This window comes from Equus przewalskii, chromosome 3 (genome assembly GCF_037783145.1).
Source record: "Equus przewalskii isolate Varuska chromosome 3, EquPr2, whole genome shotgun sequence".
In the NCBI taxonomy this organism is placed as follows: domain Eukaryota; kingdom Metazoa; phylum Chordata; class Mammalia; order Perissodactyla; family Equidae; genus Equus; species Equus przewalskii.
In genome coordinates this window covers 105,994,649-106,011,909 of record NC_091833.1, presented here as the reverse complement: position 1 = coordinate 106,011,909, position 17,261 = coordinate 105,994,649, and the positions used below count along the sequence as shown (strand labels likewise).

The 17,261-nt window shown below is 46.3% G+C and overlaps 1 protein-coding gene across 2 annotated transcripts; it reads right to left on the bottom strand.

Annotated features, from left to right (window-relative positions):
• Positions 1 to 455: 455 nt before the first annotated feature.
• On the bottom strand, positions 456 to 17,213 carry QDPR (quinoid dihydropteridine reductase). 2 transcript variants are annotated; one of them, XM_070613104.1, is made up of 7 exons: positions 17,008 to 17,213; positions 14,752 to 14,844; positions 10,707 to 10,803; positions 8,411 to 8,551; positions 4,175 to 4,283; positions 3,004 to 3,087; positions 456 to 1,128 (listed from the first exon to the last, which is right to left on the bottom strand). In XM_070613104.1, the coding sequence occupies exons 1-7, from the start codon at positions 17,104 to 17,106 to the stop codon at positions 1,023 to 1,025; spliced, it is 729 nt and encodes a 242-aa protein (XP_070469205.1). In that variant the 5' UTR covers positions 17,107 to 17,213; the 3' UTR covers positions 456 to 1,022. The 2 variants fall into 2 exon arrangements, with proteins under 2 accessions (XP_070469205.1, XP_070469206.1); XM_070613105.1 differs by lacking the exon at positions 3,004 to 3,087 and having other exon boundaries at positions 17,008 to 17,170.
• Positions 17,214 to 17,261: the final 48 nt, after the last annotated feature.

Sequence of the window (17,261 nt, the reverse complement as noted above, 5' to 3'; positions counted from 1 at the left end):
TTTCAAAATGATTAATTTTATGTGACTTTTACCTCAAAAAAAAAAGAAAAGAATCAAAAGAAACCCATGGTACAGGCTTTTATGAACAGCAGCCACCTGGTGACCAGAGTTCCGAGCTTAGCTCTGCCACTTAGTGGCACAAGGATGGTAAGTCATCTCTCTGGGGTTAGTTTCCTCATCTGTAAAATGATGGGGAGAAGATCCTAGCTCTCAGTCAGGACAGCCTGTCTCAGTCACGCGGAGGGACGTTCCTAAAAGCACATGGCTACCCCTCCCTCTCAGAGTCTGATGCGCCCGAAAGGGAACCGTGCCTGTGTTACCACGTTGAAAAACTTCATTTCAGGGTTTGAGTCCACCCCTTGAGAGAACATGAGACTAAAGACTGCTAGGAGCCCATGATTCCAGTGTGTTCATCTCTGACTGCATAGAATTGTAGCTGATTAAAGACAACACAATAAACGAAGGCCATTTATTAGGAAGACAAACTGCAAATAACCACAAGCAGTTCTCTTGCACACTTGGCAACTGCACAGGAGAAAGATATCTTAACGGAGCCCACGGGGTTTTGCTTACACCACAAAGAGTTTTAAGGCAGTTTAATTCGAGACTACAAAAACTGTGACGTGAACATAACATTCACAATAAGTCAGGCCCCAAAACGTCCCCGACACCAACAAATCTCTAAAGTAGTCGACAGTCACTGTCAGGGACAGATAAACGGAGTCTCAAAAGCAATTCAAGATGACGCCCATACAGAGGGGGCCGTTCAGGGACCTCCTAAATTTACGTAGTTAACACAGATTCATGGCGCTATCTGCAGGCCTCCACTCTCAGACATTTTTATTTCACATAAACATTTTACACTGTCCTAGGAGAACAAATGCACATTAGGTGAGAGAAAAATAGGACCCACTATCTCGTACCACGAATAGAATTGCAGAAGATACAGGGCCAGACACAGCCACACTGAGACAGATTAACGACTTTTCTGGCAGGTCCCCAGCAGGAACTGAGGATGAAGCTTAAAAGTATGCCGGGATAAGCTCCGTCTTTCCCTCTGTGGTTACCACCTGGATTAGGCTCCCTGACCTTGGTCGGTTTTTCTCTGTGATCCAGTCATGGAAGGTTCTAGAAGAAAGAAGAGAAGCTTTACGTTTTACAAGCAAAAATCTGGACACATGCTTATATTCACATCAATGGCTTGGGGGGATGTGAAAAAGCCACCAGGCATCATGGACACATACGCAGGTCCCCAGCAACTTCAGTACTGGTTCATTCTAATTCCTGAGTGGCAGGATTTGGTGAGACTTTAACTTGCATTTTTGTATTTTTCTGCATTGTTGGAATCTTTTACAATACAGTGGTATGATTTTAAGTGATTAAAAAAAATTTTAATTGGGGCCCGCCCGGTGGCATAGTGGTTAAGTTCATGCACTCTGCTTTGGCGGCCCAGGGTTCATCAGTTTGGATCCTGGGTGCAGACCTACACATCACTTATCAAGCCATGCTGTGGCAGGCGTCCCACATATACAATAGAGGAAGATGGACAAGGATGTTAGCTCAGGGCCAGTCTTCCACAGCAAAAACAGGAGGATTGGTAGCGGATGTTAGCTCAGGGCTAATCTTCCTCAAAAAAACCCAAAAAAAAACTCAAAACAAAACAAAGATTTTAATTAGTTAATTCTAAGAGATAGACATGCACACAATACTTTATGCTATATTACCTTCCCAGAAATTTAAAAGAAAAAGAAGTTCATTTGTTTGTTTTTTTTTTTAGCAAACATTTATGGAGCACCCACAGCTGTGCCAAGCAATGGAAAAAAGATACAAAAAACAGACTATTACAATAAAATCTGTTAAATGCAGGAATGGGGGCATTTAATAACTAACCGTTTGGGGGAGTCGAAAAGATCTCCTCTAACACGATAGGGATGAAAAAAGTACACAACGAATTCACAGGGATAGCACGTAGCTGATAATGTTTAAAACAAAACATTTACATTTGAGCACACCGTCCACTGACAATCCCCCGGCTGGGACTTTGGACCTTCTTTCATTAGAAGGCACTGACGAGTTCCCGGGACATTCATTAGTGCCGATCTATAATCTAGACCAGAGTTGATGTTTAACAGTCAAGTCATTGGCGCTCCCCCTCCAAGTGAAGTTACAGAGGCTTAATTAATAACTCCCTAATTAATGCTAAAACTCCCTAAAGTACTGCACGATGTCATGACCCCATCTCCAGGGGAGGGCTCTGTGGGGGACCAGCCTCATTTGGATGTGTAGGAGCACATGTGGCACTCAGGCAGGCTATAAACTGTCTTCCTTCTCCTTCAGCCTCGTCAACAGTCCGGAGGAGGTGACAGAGATGCCCTTCTAACCATGGATGGCAGAGAAGGTAACGTGCTCACGGACATTTCAAAGCAAACTTTATGCCGACCTGTCACCTGAGTTTTCAAATGCTACAAACAGGTGAACATGATTTCTGGAACGATGGCTGTCCCAGCCCACCCTCTGTGGGTCTGCGGCTCAGCACTGATTCACACACATGAGCCCAGATGTTCCTCCTAGATCGGCGTCTTGCTCCCACACAGCTGCTCCTCGTTACAGAGATGATGACGTCAACAGGAGCAGAGATTCACTGAGCACTCGCTGTGGCTCAGACATGGTGCCACGTGCCTGGCTCACACTGCCACATTTAATCTTCCTAACAAGTATTCTGGACCCCATCACACAGACAGGGAAAGGGAGGCCTAGAGCGTTGAACAGCACACTCAGGTTTGTTCGCTGGTGAGTGGAGGAGCCAGGATTCACTTCAGCACCATGGACCCCTCCACTCTGAGATTCACACGAATGTGTGATATACCCTCGGAGGCTGGTAACCTCACAAAACCACCCGTGTTAATAAACCAAGAGAACACGGACTTGTCCTCTAGCCCATAAAGGGCAGAGAACGGGGGCTGGAAGCCGCTTAATCACTGACATGATTGCTGCAATACTCACTCGACTAGAAACTCTAAGGGCGTCCAGGAGCGGAAGTCGGCATCTGGCATCGACTTCCTGTTCACCGGGGTATCCAGGGTAACCCTGAGGAGCAGAGATAAGCTCGTCATGTGTGCCTCCCCTGTATAACAGCTGCCACTCCTCCCCAGACAGGAAAATGCACCGTGAGCCTCTGGCAGAGATGACATGCAGATAATGAGAGAGAGGCCAGGGAGCCGTCCACAGTGACGGAGATCACATCCCAGTAATTCGTGAGGCGCGTTGTGACTCACCCTTCAGGCAGACAGGAGCAAAATGAAAGAGCCACCTGCTGCCATTTTAAAATATGGCCTTTACAGTAAATTGCTTTGCTGTTTATGTCTTCATTCACACCCTAAACTGGGGCAGACTCATTTCTAAGGATTTTTGAATAGTAATAATAATATTCCTTTAAATATGAGAAAGTCTCATCCTTTGTTTTGTGGCTGTTTGCTTTGAAACCTTATGATTTTCAGTAAGAGCACACAGAATTCAGATATGTGTGACTCTCCCAAGAACACCAGTCCTCGGGAATTGTTCAAAATCGCTGTGGGACCAGGTCAGAGAATCGCAGACACTCACAAATAAAGGGGGACTGAAAAGTCTAGGCACCCAGCAGTGCCAACGTCCACTCTCTCGGACTACAGCAAGAGAGCAGCCAGATGGTGCCGGAATCCCTCTGGTGAGAAAGAACCCTACCTCCAGAGCAGCGGCCTCTCCTGGGACAGCTGACTGGGGACCTTCTTCCTGATCACAAATAGGAACATCTCCCATATTGTCCCCTAGGCTCCCCCGACACATACACACAAAGCCTAAACACAGGCTCTCCTCTACACTGACCTTATAATGACATGAAAGACAGACTACAAATATTAAAATAAAGTGCATTGGCTACTTGTAATAAGGAGGGAGGGAGGGACGGATAGAGAGGAGGAAAGAAAACAACCAAGAGGCAAGAAAGACCCAGCCCACCAGCCCATCAACCATTCTGGACGGCCCAGGATAATCCAGCACCTGAAGAAGTATCTTCGGGGCTTCTGGCGAATTTTAGAAGCCAAGGTGATGGCACACGCAAGTCCCTGGTGGAAAGCGACAGTAACTCTCAACAGCAGGGCAGAGGAGGGCAGCAACTGGGAAGCCGCCAGTGACTTACGGGAGCACGGCGACGGCTGTAGACCCGGACGGCATGCCGCTGTTCTTGCTGGCGAGGCTCTGGCAGAGCTGATGCACGGCACTCTTGGCCATGCCGTAGCCAATCATCCCTGGGAAACGGGGAGAAAACAGCTCAGTGACCACCGGCCACCAGTGGTGTGTCCAGAGAACACCACACCAGGGTCCAGAGGAGGTCTGCAAGAACAGAAGGACGGACATCTCTGGAGAGAAAGTGGAAGGGATGTAACATTTCAAGTGCCCCTCCTGCCGGCCTGGCACTTAACATTCGCCACAAATGCCAGGAGGCTGATCTTATTTTTACTACTGAGGAAACTGAGGCTCGGACAGGGTGAGTAACGTGCTCACACTCACATACAGACTTGCACCGAGGCCGAGCGAGAGGTTAAAGGCCATGCAAGAGGTGGGTTCTGAACCCCCGGATCGATAACTCCTTGTGGGCAAAATCGAGCCGTCGTGTGGAGTGCAGGCTACGGCGTCAGGCTGCACAGTTCAAACCCCAGCTCTTCCACTTACCACTAAAGAAATCCTGGGTAAGTTCTCAAAACCTTTCTGATCCTCAGTCATCCCATCTGTAAAATGGGAATAAAGGACTTAACCCTGGACTGAGCATAAGGTAGGTGCTCAATAAATGTTTCCCATCAAATTAACAGAAGTAATGCACCCTGGCCTCCAACCGTCTGTTTAAAGTACACCGCTTGAGCAATTCTGACGTAAGTACACATGCTACCTGTTAGCCCTCCTTTCCTCCCACCAGTCAGCGAATGTTTGCTCACTGAAGCAAGGCATGCCTTTTATTAGGACAGGTTTCTGTCTGCCCTGCAGACACGTGGTAGGACAGGGTCTGTCTCCTCTCTATAGTCCCCACAGCAGCCACCGTAGATGTTCACTAAATGCCGCTATCACAGATGCAAAGAATGGTTAAATGTCTGAACACCCCTCCTACTCCAGAAAACCACTTCTCCCAGAGGTCAGCAGCCTCCTGAAGACCCCAGCAGACGTGCTGTTTAAAGAGCCAACAGCTGAGGAGGCGTCAGAGGTCCAGGGGGAAGCGGGTCACAGCCCAGCCGAGGACCCAATCACCAAACCCTCCAACAGCAACCTTGCATTGCAAAAGAGGGTCAAGGTCTCGACAAGGTATTTGGAAGCATGAGAAGAATCTTTCCCCATCTCTGGCCCCTCTGTTTAACCAGGGGCAGGAGGCCAACAGCGATATGAGGATCTAACAACCCCACAGCGATTAACAAAAACCAGCACAGGAATCGCACGCATCCAGCCCCATCCCCAGCACACTCCCGGGGCTCATTCTGAATTTCATCCAAACCACATGAGAGCAGGGAACCTGATGAAGAAAGAAACGAACAAGCAACCAGCAACCCGCATCCTTGCTGGTTTACCTTTACAGAATTCTGCACCATTTGGGTCAGGGCATCATTTCCAAGATATGAAAAAAATGCATCTCATTAAGAAGATAAATACGGTCTTCCCAACTATAAAATGATCGATGTCGCCCCTAAAGACTGATTTCCAAACACAGTGCAGATCCTTACAGGGTAAACAAGAGTGACCACCACCAATTTGACACAGTTTATCCTCCAGAGGACAATCCACAAATACAACCTTGGAAATAGGAGGGTGGGGGTTTTCTCAGTATCTTTCCAAGTGAAAACCTTTCCTGGGTTTTTCGTTTTTTGTTGGTTTTTTTTTGCTGAGGAAGATTAGCCCTAAGCTAACATCTGTACCCATCTTTCTCTACTTTGTATATGTAGGGTGGCTGTCATAGCATGGCTTGATGAGCGGTGCAGAGGTCTGTACCCGGGATCCAAACCAGGGAACGCCGAAGTGGAGCCTGTGAACTTAACCACTACACCACTGGGCTGGCGCCAAAAACTTTCCATTTTTCAACGACTCTTCTTGGGTTTGAAGGCCTACTAAGCCTGTTCATCATTTGCTTTCATAGATTTCCCCAGATTTTTCTGGGGTCTGAACCAAAGTTAAAAGATCTCATGACTCAAGTGAGTTTAACAACCTCTAACTATGAGCTTAAAGATGAACAAACGTACTAACACCTGAAGCAGGAGTAGCTGGACAAAAGAAGCCCGGAGCAACTAATAATAAAAGTTCACATTTACTATTGACTCTCATAATACCTTTCTAAGCCATTTACATGCATTAAGATGATTACAAGTCACAACCACCATATAAAGGAGGTATTACTATTTATTTATCCCTATTTTACAGATGACAAAACTGAGGCTCAGAGAGGTCAAGTAACCTGCCAAATATCACACAGCAAGTAGGTGGCAAAACCACAATAGAAAACCAACCCGTGAAGTTTCAGCGCCAGCGATCTTAACCACTATCCAAAATTGTAAAGAAAGATATTTACAAACCAAAAGAAAGGAAGAGACTGTTTTGTCCTTTAGAAAAATTAGTCTTTCAGGCCTAGTGTTTTCTTTTGTAAATGTCAAGCCATTACTCATTTCTCTAGTTACTCACTAGTGCCTCTGCTCCCTGTCATCTTTAATAAAAGTCAGATCTCACCCAAACTAACATCTAATATTTACACGGATGTAATTATTGCAATAGCCACGGACTTGTAAGATCATATGCTCTGAGAAATGTAGTAAGACAATGAGTAGTAATAAATCATCCATCTGTAAGAGCCTCACAGTTCAGTGACTTACCTTAAAATTGAAAAGGTGCTCAGTCTCTCCCACGTACTAAAGAAGTCCAAAAACAGCTCCTGTGGTTTTTTGAGTTTAACTTCGGTCGCGGAGGTAGACACTTTCTGCCTGTCTGTCTCCCCACCCCGCCCCCACTTAAATTCCTTTGGCCCAAAGGGAGTGTTATGGGTTGAACTGTGTCCCCCCAAAATTCCTATATGGAAGTCCTAACCCTCAGCACCTTGGAACGTGACTGTCTTTGAAGACGGGTCCTTTAAAGAGGTAACTAAGTTCAAATGAGGTCATTAGGGTGGGTGCTAAAGAAGAGGTTAGGACACAGACACGCACAGAGGGAAGACCCGTGGAAAGACACTGGGAGACGACGGCCACCCGCAAGCCAGGGAGAGAGGCCTCAGAAGGAAGCAGCCCTGCCGACACCGCGAGCTCAGGCTTGCAGCCTCCAGAACTGAGAGAGGATAAGTTTCTGTTATTTAAGCCCCCTGGTCTGTGGTACGTTGTTATGGCAGCTCTAGGAAACCAACACAGGGAGTGAAAAATGCGAAGGAAACTGGCATCTGCACAGTGTCACGGGAAAAGCACACAATTTGAATGATCAGGGTTTCAATTCGAGGTAAGTTTGTAACTTACTTATGGCATAAACCCAGACAAGTTACTTAACCCCTCTAAGTTTTAGTGTCCTTACCTGTATATTGAAAAAGATAATAATGACATCTACTCTCCAGGATTAAATGAGAATATATGTGAAATGAAAAAAGTGACCATAGGGGCCAGCCCCGTTGGCCTAGCAGTTAAGTTCAGTGTGCTCTGCTTCAGCAGCCTGGGTTCAGTTTCCAGGCATGAACCCACACCACTCGTGTGTCAGTGGACATGCTGTGGCAGCAGCTCACATACAAAAAGAGGAAGATTGGCAACATATGTTAGCTCAGGGCTAATCTTCCTCAGCAAAGAAAAAAGAAAGTGACTATAATAAGACTTACCATGTGCTGGGCACTTTATATAGATCAATTTCTCTAATGCTCTACAGCTACTGTTCAAGGCAGATGCTATCATCAGTATATTACAATTAAGGAAACTACAGCAGAAATTTGGTCAAAGAGATCAGATAATGTGTTCAAGGCCACATAGCTAGGGTGAAGAATCCACCCCAGCCTCTCTCACTCTACAGCCCACACTATTTCCAATGGCCAAGCCGCTTCCCTGGGACACATGAACAGAATGTGATGATAATACATGTTTTTTAACTCATTAATATCCACTACAGCATTATTCCCTGGGTGGATCACAGATAAATAAACCAGACGGGAAGGAGGTGCCAGATTACGGCGCTCCTTAACCACCATGAACATGAGGACAATCAAATGAAAGGATCATTCCCCTAAAGATTCAGGCCTAAAAGGAAGCAAAATCCAGCCAAGTGTAAAGGTCCTTAAGGGGTAAAGGGCTTTCACATTCCTCACCTCACGAAGTGCCCAGCAGCCCCAGTGAGCAGGTGTGAGCGTTCCCATTTCACAGACGGGGAAATGAAGGCTTACCAGGAGTCCCCTCCAGGGCGGCCTTGGCCCCAGTCAAGGTCAGGAGGCCTCCTTCCTTGAGGTGCTTGGCGGCCAGGTAGCTGGAGATGGTCGACGTCCACACGCTCTGCTTCCACATCAGGTCACAGTTTTTAAAGAGAGCTGAGTGAAATGGAAATGTGAGTTCAACTCACGGCACCCGACACTCGAGGAAGCACTCACAGCCGTCCCCACTATCCCGGCCCCTGTCTACGACAAAGTCTAGTACAAACGGCACAGGGCTTGTGGTCAGAGACACGGGTTCGAATCCAGGTCATGGGATCACCCGCGTCTCACCTTCGTCACCTGTAAAGTGGTAACATTTTAGCCAATAAACGAGGACGGTTAACAGATAAGCTGGACTGGCTGTAACTCAAAGATTGCTCTCCTTCGTGAAGGGCATTGGATTTGTAATAAGAACCACATGTCTAAGTCAGCTTTTACCCGTGATAGAAATCTGAGGGACTTACCACATGGACATAAAGAGAGCTTTTATAGAGCTACATTTTTTATGGTTGAAAGTTTAATGCCAGCTTTAAAGACTCTTTAAACGAAAGCTGAAACAACAACCGCCTCACACTGGTTTTATCCCTCTGGCCTTGCTAGAGATGTAAGGAGGAACAGGTGGTAACGTACGTCACCTCATGGCTGAGCAACCATCCCTCCCTCCCTTACAGGGCACACAGGACCCAGGGGTCTAGAAAGAAAGCCCTCCTGACATGGGAGTGGGGTCGTCAGTAGGTGATAGGGGTCTTCAGTAGGTGATAACCAAGGTATTGCATTTCCCTGCTAAAAACGACTTGAAAAGAAAATTGATGGATCCACATCAATCACTTCTTGTTCCCCAAACACCCAAAAGGCCATCAGAGTGTTTTGCCAACCTGATCACCCCACAAAATACCAGTTTCACATTTAAGTGTGGTTCACAGAAAATCAATTCCTTCTTAAATGGCTTTAACTAAGAAATGCAGAAGGAATGATAGAATTAGAAAGCTTTCCTTGTCCAACCCCAACTGGGCTAACTGACTCAGGCAGGGACTAGCCATGGACGCTTAAAACCATTAGGTTTTGGGAATTTGGAGGCTCAAAGTGTTCGGGAACAGGATATTCACACACAACGCCAAAGCAGCATCCCGCAGATCACTTACTAATTGCAAACAGAAAAATGCACCTTTACAGGAAGTCTGTTGCTGCCACCTTACCCACCATCCAATGTGGCATCACGATGGATGTGGAGGGCGAACTGACAGGGTGAGAGTCCCAGGGGGATGCAACGTGAGGCACACACCACCACTCAGGAAGAATTCTCCCCTCCTAAATATTCAACCTGAATCTAAGCCAGTCTCTGGACCTAAATCCCAGTTCACAGGAAACACCAGGGCCAGGGGAACAAAGTCAATGGTACCTTAAAGAAACAGACAAATTCAGAATGTGGGACATTCTATATGAAAAGTGCCCTGGACTCACCAAAAAAGTCTATCACAAGAAAAAAAAAAATTCTAGATTAACGGACTAAAAACCACAACAAAATGCAGTGCATAAACCCTGATTTTAAATTATTTAGGGAAAACAACTATAAATCATATGGAATAAACTGGGGTAATTTGAATATAGGCTAAATATTATTAATATTATAGAATTACTGTTAATTTTCTTAGGTATGGTAATGGTATTATGATAAAGCAGGAGAATGGGTTTAATGTTTGGAGATGCATGGTGAAATGCAGTGAAGTGTCTACTTACTTTCAAAAGGTTAACAAAAAAATACACAGAGGACACACATGCCAGAAAGCAAGAGAGCGCAACTGTAGCAAATGTTAACAACGAGCGAATCTGGATGGAGGGCAGAAGCGCGTTCAGTGAACTGTTCTTTCAACTCTTCTGTCGGTTTGAAAACGCTCACAATAAAAAGTTGAAAAACGTACTCAGCTTTAATAAAAGCTCAATGTTGAGTCCTTTTGACCTTCAGATTGATCTCTCCATTTCATACACACACCCCAAACCCAGAATTAAGCCCTGTAAGATCAGGGCAGAAACAATGCTGATTTCATTCTGCCTCTATTTTAAACTTCAAATTCAATGTCCCCTCCCCTAGTCCCCTCTACGGGAAGTTTTTTCTTCATCTGCAAAATGGGGGTGTTAACCCCTACCTCACAGAGCTCCTGCAAAGATTCTTCGAGACACACAGAAAAACGCCTGGGCTGGCACAGAGTATAGACCCAACCCGTGCCAGCTGCAAAAAGAGCAGAGCGAATGATTAACGGAGAAAAGGACTCACACTTGGACTTGGCACTGCCCCCAGCCCATCCTCCAGCCACACAAACGATCGCGTCCACCTTCTCTTCACCCAATAGCTTTCCGACCTCAGCAGCCACCTTAAACAAAAGGACGAAAAAGACACATAAACTGTCAGGGAAACCTAAAGAGGTTTTTACAGATACATCAGTTTATTTTTCATTTCTTTTTAAATCAGTTAACAGTACCTGGCAATTATTTTCAAAATTAGATGTAGGACCAATCTAGGATCAAGCATGTTGGATAGTGAAGCCCAATTACATTTCAAAGTGAAGTTTATAAAGCAATCTAGAGCCTTCTTTTAAACATTCTAAAGGGTGGGGACACAAGCATTCCCTGGAATAAAACAATTAATAAAGAAAAGCAGGAAAAGGTCAAAAAAAAAAAAATCACCGAGAGGGGCCGGCCCGGTGGTACAGCGGTTAAGTTGGCACGTTCCGCTTCGGCGGCCCAGGATTCGCCGGTTCGGATCCCGGGTGCGGACATGGCACCACTTGGCAAAAGCCATGCTGTGGTAGGCGTCCCACATATAAAGTAGAGGAAGATGGGCAGAGATGTTAGCTCAGGGCCAGTCTTCCTCAGCAAAAAGACGAGGATTGGCAGCAGTTAGCTCAGGGCTAATCTTCCTCAAAAAAGAAAAATCACCGAGCTTCAATGCCCACGGCTAACCGTCCGGTATATTTCTTTCTAGACTTTCTTTGCAAATCACAGAATCATAATCTGAGATAATCAATTCTACTCTCGCCCAATACAAAAATCCCCTTAACTACAACTCTCAAAGAAAATGCCAAAGAGGTTATTTTTTTAAAAAGAGCAATAAAAAAATACAGTCAGTGGCAAAATGTTGGTAAATACTGAGTACACAGGTGTTCATTTTAATTTTCTCTCTACTTCTGTTTGATTGAAATTTTTAAAGTGTTGAAAATATATACATGTCCTTCTGTTACAATTTATTAAAACAAAATCTGACGATAGGCAACCTAGGCCAACAACCACGACCCTTGTCCATATTTCTCTGGAATGGCCGAGATGATGCCTCCCAATTGCTTCATTAAGATCAATCTTAAAACAACACAAGATGCTGTCTCTCCCAGCAGCAACATCTCAGTCCCTGACTGCTCTTCCCTGCAAATTCTGAGGCCTCAAAGTACTCTTTCAAAGAGAATGCTTTGGCAATGAAACCAATCTTTTCTCTCCCAACAGTCCACACCTAAACCTTTCAAGAAGATTCCTGAATTTTCCTTGGCCTCAATTCCTGAGTATTTCAGCTAATCCCAACTTATCTTTTGGTGACCTTTCTCCTGGCTGCCCCCTCCCTTCATTCTTAAGCCGTGTCCTGTTGCCAGAGCCCAGATCCCAGCTGCGGGAAGCTGGGTCACCTGACATCTGTGTGTACACAACCCGTGCATACTCCACTTTTTAGGGAAGCCTGGAGTCCGCAGCTACAGTGCAGCTGTTTGACTTGTTTTTTACAATATCTATGCATTTTTAAATTCCTTCCCCTTAAATTTTGCTCTCTGCCCAATAGTTTTCTAGATTTAACGCCTTTCTCAATTCTTCACCTCCTCACTGTTGCTGGTGAATTTCGTGCCCAGAGGGCCAATTTCACATATGTTAGGATTCAATTTCCTCTTCTGGAGCTTCCAAAACAAAAAGTGGATGTCATGCTGTTTGTCCAGAAATTCTTAAATGGGTGAGTGGGGGAGGGGAAGTAGACAGGGTTAATGACTTTAAAAGCTAAAGCTTATAATAACTAAGACATTTCTCAACCTTTCTCTTAAAGATTCACTGTATAGTCAAGTCTCAGACAGGACCACATCAACAAAGCACATGGACATCAGAACCTGCAATTAACAGGAGCAGAAGAGACACTGATTACAGAGAACCACACCTGCCAGGGCCACGTGGCTCTAAGCCCAGGTGCTCCCCTTGCACTTGGTTTTAGCATTTACTACCTGATTCACAGGAAGCTATTCTATTCTGCAGAGAGGCAGCTCAGCATGCAGACAGGAGCGCAGACATCAAATCCCACTGCCCAGGTTCAAATCCTGGCTAGGCCACCTACGACATGTTTGACCTTGAGCAAATTCCAGGGCCTTTCTGTGCCTAAACCCCCCATTTCTAAACAGGAGATAAAACCAGAAACTTTGTTTTGGGGGTGTTATGGAGATTAAGCGAGCTAATGTGAACAAGGCACTTAGCATGGTGCCTGACACATAACAATGCCATGTCGGGTTTGCTATTAAGCCCATTAAAGCCAATATGTATCATTAAGCGTAGGAAACATTAGGACCATATTAAGAAAAGAACAACAAAAATCTATATTCTAGAATAAGCCAGCTGGCTTTTTACATTCTAATCTATGTCAAACTGATGCTTTAGAAAGGGCAAATGCCCACCGTTTTAGAGGTTTTAATTTTCAGATTTATACATGTATATGTTTGGAGAAATGGATTAGAAGAAAATATAACGAAACAACTGCACAGTGGGACTAGAAATGATTTCCCCTTTCTTTTTATTTTACTGTATTTTCGATATCACACATGCACCACTTTTAAAATTTTTAAAGTCTGTTATAAAAATTAGCTAAGGACCCTAAAACGCCCAACAGTGTTCACATAACTAGAGAAAGCATAACTAAACAAAAAGCAGCCCCTGAACTCATTCAAGTGCTTAATAAGCCTCTGGTTAATAAGTGGTTAATAAGTGTCTGGTTAATAAGTGTTTAATAAGTCTCTGGTTAATAAGTTGCCCGTAAGTCTCATTAGGAGACCCACGCTTCCAACTCCATCACTAGCTAGCTTGTTGCCACGTCACTGAGTCTCTGAAAGTCAGTCTCCTCCGCTATCAAATGGGACCACCACCACCTGGCCGCCTGCATCACCGGGTGCTTGTGAAAACTGGCACATCACACAAAGAATGTGGAGGTGTCCTGGGGAACGTGGGCTGATGCGCTGGCAAGAGAGCCACACAAAGGAGTCTTCCCGGCAGCTCCTTGGAATGGCTCTTCCAAGAGCATCTTGGATATTGATACCAAGATACCCATTGAATTGTCAACAGTGCTTCCTTCTGGGGAGTGACACTATCGCAGAGAGAAACAGGTTTTTCACAGTTTAGTTGTATTTTTATAGTTTTGTTTGACTTCTTGTTTCACAATAGCATATCATTTTATAATTAAAAATAACGTGTTTGGTTAGTATTCGTGCTTTCAACTGGGAGCTCCACTTTTTACAAATATCCTAAATAATCAGAGATGGAGACAAAGATGTCCACCACGGCATTCTTGATAATGGTGAAAAAGACAAACTGCAAAAAACTTAAACGCACAATAGGTGGAAACTAAGGAAATTGTGACCAATCCATAAAACTAAAAATTACATGTCAACACGGAGCTTTTATTAAGTGATGTGGAGAAGTATTTAAATGAAATGTTAAGTTAAAAAAAGCTGACCATAAAATATAAAATACAAGATTATCTCAACTTGTAAAACTAATAACATATAGTATGCATAGGAAAGACAAGCAAATGGGGCAAAACGAGAACAGTAAGCTAATCAGAAATAAATTACAGGGGCCGGCTCCGTGGCCGAGCAGTTGGTTAAGTTCACGCGCTCTGCTGCCGTGGCCCAGGGTTCAGATCCTGGGCGCGGACATGGCACTGCTAGTCAGGCCGCGTTGAGGCGGCGTCCCACATCCCACAACTAGAAGGACCTGCAACTAAGATATACAACTATGTAACCGGGGAGAGGGGTTTGGGAAATAAAGCAGAAAAAAAAAAAGGAAGATTGGCAACAGTTGTTAGCCCAGGTGCCAATCTTTAAAAAAAATAAAAAGAAAGAAAGAAATTACAGATAATTTATCTTCCTTCTATTTTTTTTTTCACTTTTTCCAAAGTTCCTTCAATGAGTACAAATGGCTCTCATAAATAGAGAAACAATACTTGAAACAAAAGGAGGAACACACTGCTGGTGGAAACTCCTGCCCAGAGTTCCCCTAACGATGCTCAGCGGGGCCTTTTCTGGAATTACCTGGTCAGCCTGCTCAGTAAATGAGTCTGTCATCTTAACGACGACACTAGCACTGGCCTCTTCATTCTCCCCGATGTCGATGCTGGCAACCCACTGGAGCGAAGGAGAAAACAGCTTTGGTCAAGAGATAATAAGTTGTTATTCCTTTAAAGATCCACGCCCAGAAACGGTGGAGAGTGGAAACAGATAAAGGCTTAAATGAAAACCCACTAGAAGAAAGGACCCAGCTACTGCCCTCTCCCACTCCTCACAGCGATGCTTGGCGTCAGCCAGCCTACCCCTTACTGAGGCCCATTCAGCCTCCAAACACCTCATTTTTCTTCTACTCTCACCTCTGAAAGCCAAACCCTGCACTTCCAGAGACTTCCCAGACCAGCGGTCTGCAAACGTTTTCTATAAGGAACCAGAGTAAATATTTCAGGCTTTGCTGGCCCTCTGGTCTCTGTTGCAACTACCCAATTCTGCTATGGTAGCGAGAGAGCAGCCATAGACGAGAGGAGAACAAATGTGCGTGGCTGTGCACTAATAAAATTCTGTATCCTGAAGTATAAATGTCATATAGTTTTCACATCCCAAAATCTTCTTTTGATTTCTTTTCAACCATTTAAAAATGTGAAACCAGTCTCAGCTCCTGGGCTGTATAACAGGTGGCAGGCAGGATTCCGCCCATGGAGAACTAGTTTTCCAACCCCTGTCCCAGACCATAGAGGGATGGCTTCGGGTTTGGGAACCAGACAGATCCAGGTTTAAATCCTGGTTCTGCCAGATCAGCATCCACTCAAGAACACTCACGACTTCTATGTCACAAGCCATGGAGGGCAGAGACAAAGAAATGGCTGCATCTCATCCTCCCAGAGACCCTATGAATGAAGAAGGGGGGAGGGGAATGGGACACAGATGGAACACAGAGAGCCAAAGGTCAACCAGCTCACCAGATTCTGTCAAGTCAAAGGTAAACCAAATTGAGCACCCAGCAGGGGGAAGTGCCCCCACCAAGCGACAGCACAGCCCTGACCTCTGTAACACGTGGATACCAACAGGACTACTGTATTAACGTTAATGGGAAGAGTAAATGCAATTAAGAGTATGGGGAGCGCTGTGCCTGGCCCCTGGCCTGCACTCCTTAAATGCTTCCTCCCATTGTCACCACCACCCATCTCCACAGACCTGGGAAGACGCTGCAAATCAGTCTTCCCAGGTTCCGAGCTGGTAGATGGCAGGAAAGGGGTGGTATGTTTAGAATCCCTGAGAAGCATATTCCTATACCAGATTCTGAGCGAGAAGAAAACCCTGGGACTCTCTCTGGTCCCAGGGCACCCTCGCCAGGCTGCTGCTGTTAACTAAACTCCCAGGAAGGCTCCCCAGAGCGCCGCGCAACTTCAAGCAGGTGAGAGCTGCAGCGAGAAGACCCAGGGCAGTGTCCACGGGAATGCACTGCGCCCTGCTGGGTGGCCCGGCTCAGGGTCCCTGGCCAGTGACCAGGGGGCTCCTATTTGCAGCCCTCTGCGAGCAGATACTTGATTACCCAGAGCAGTTGAAACAGCCTTTGCAAACAAAGAAGCCCCCAGCATTTGGGGGCTGAGCCTTCAAAGTATTAGGCCCAATGGAGGCTTAAACATGAGTATTTATCAATATATCAATAATATATATATTTATATATAAAATAAGTATATCAATAGCCGCTAACATTTAAACAGTTCCTACCACGAGTCACATAACTTAGACGCAACGAGTCCAATTATCTCATTTAATCTTCACAACTCCCCTAAGGGGTAAACACTATCATTATCCCCATTTTACATATGGGGAAACTGAGGTTCGAGGACATTAAGCAAGCAATTCACGGTCAGAAGACTAGTAGCCCGAGGCAGGCAGTATAATTCCAGATCTTTCCTTCTCATTCTCTCTCCATGTCCCCTCAATTCCGCTCCTCTTGTCTTCCTCCCTCTACGGAATTTTCTCCCGAGTCATGCCCTACTTCCCAGGCCTGGCGAATGCCGAGGGAGCAGCCCCCCACCACTGTCCTTGCAAAGCAAAATCCCCGCACCTAGGGCCGGGCGTGGGCACCCACTCGGAGACAGGAACAGACTTCTAGCTCACTGCATGCACGTGCAAGCACCCACATCTGGGGTGCCCAGGGCCCCCCGGCCTCCTCCAGGCTGCCCTCCCGGGCTGCCCGGGAGGGCCCCGGCCCCCGTCATCCCCGCGCCCACCCCCGGCGGCGCGGCCCCGGCGCTCGCGGCCCCACCGCAGTACCCAGTTGCAGGCCCGGAATGCGTGCACGCAGCGGGAGCCCAGCGCGCCCCGGCCGCCGTACACCAGCACCCGGCGCGCCTCGCCCGCGGCCGCCGCCATCCTGCTCCTCCCGCGGCCCCGTGCTCGACAGCCGCGCGCCGCACGCCCCGCCCCGCCAAGAGCGACCGCGCGGCCGCAGCGCCCGCCCCGCGCCCGCTGCTGCCGCCTAGCGCGCGGCCCCCAGGTGCCGGGACCCGCGAAGCCCCGCCCGCCGC

Coding starts and splice junctions, on each gene's coding strand:
- QDPR (XM_070613104.1), bottom strand. CDS start 17,106: ATGGCGGCGGCCGCGGGCGAGGCGCGCCGGGTGCTGGTGTACGGCGGC. Junction 3,088..4,174: donor ACAGCCGTCGCCGTGCTCCC/GTAAGTCACTGG, acceptor TCTGCTCCTCAG/GGTTACCCTGGATACCCCGG. Junction 1,129..3,003: donor CCCTTAGAGTTTCTAGTCGA/GTGAGTATTGCA, acceptor TCTTTCTTCTAG/AACCTTCCATGACTGGATCA.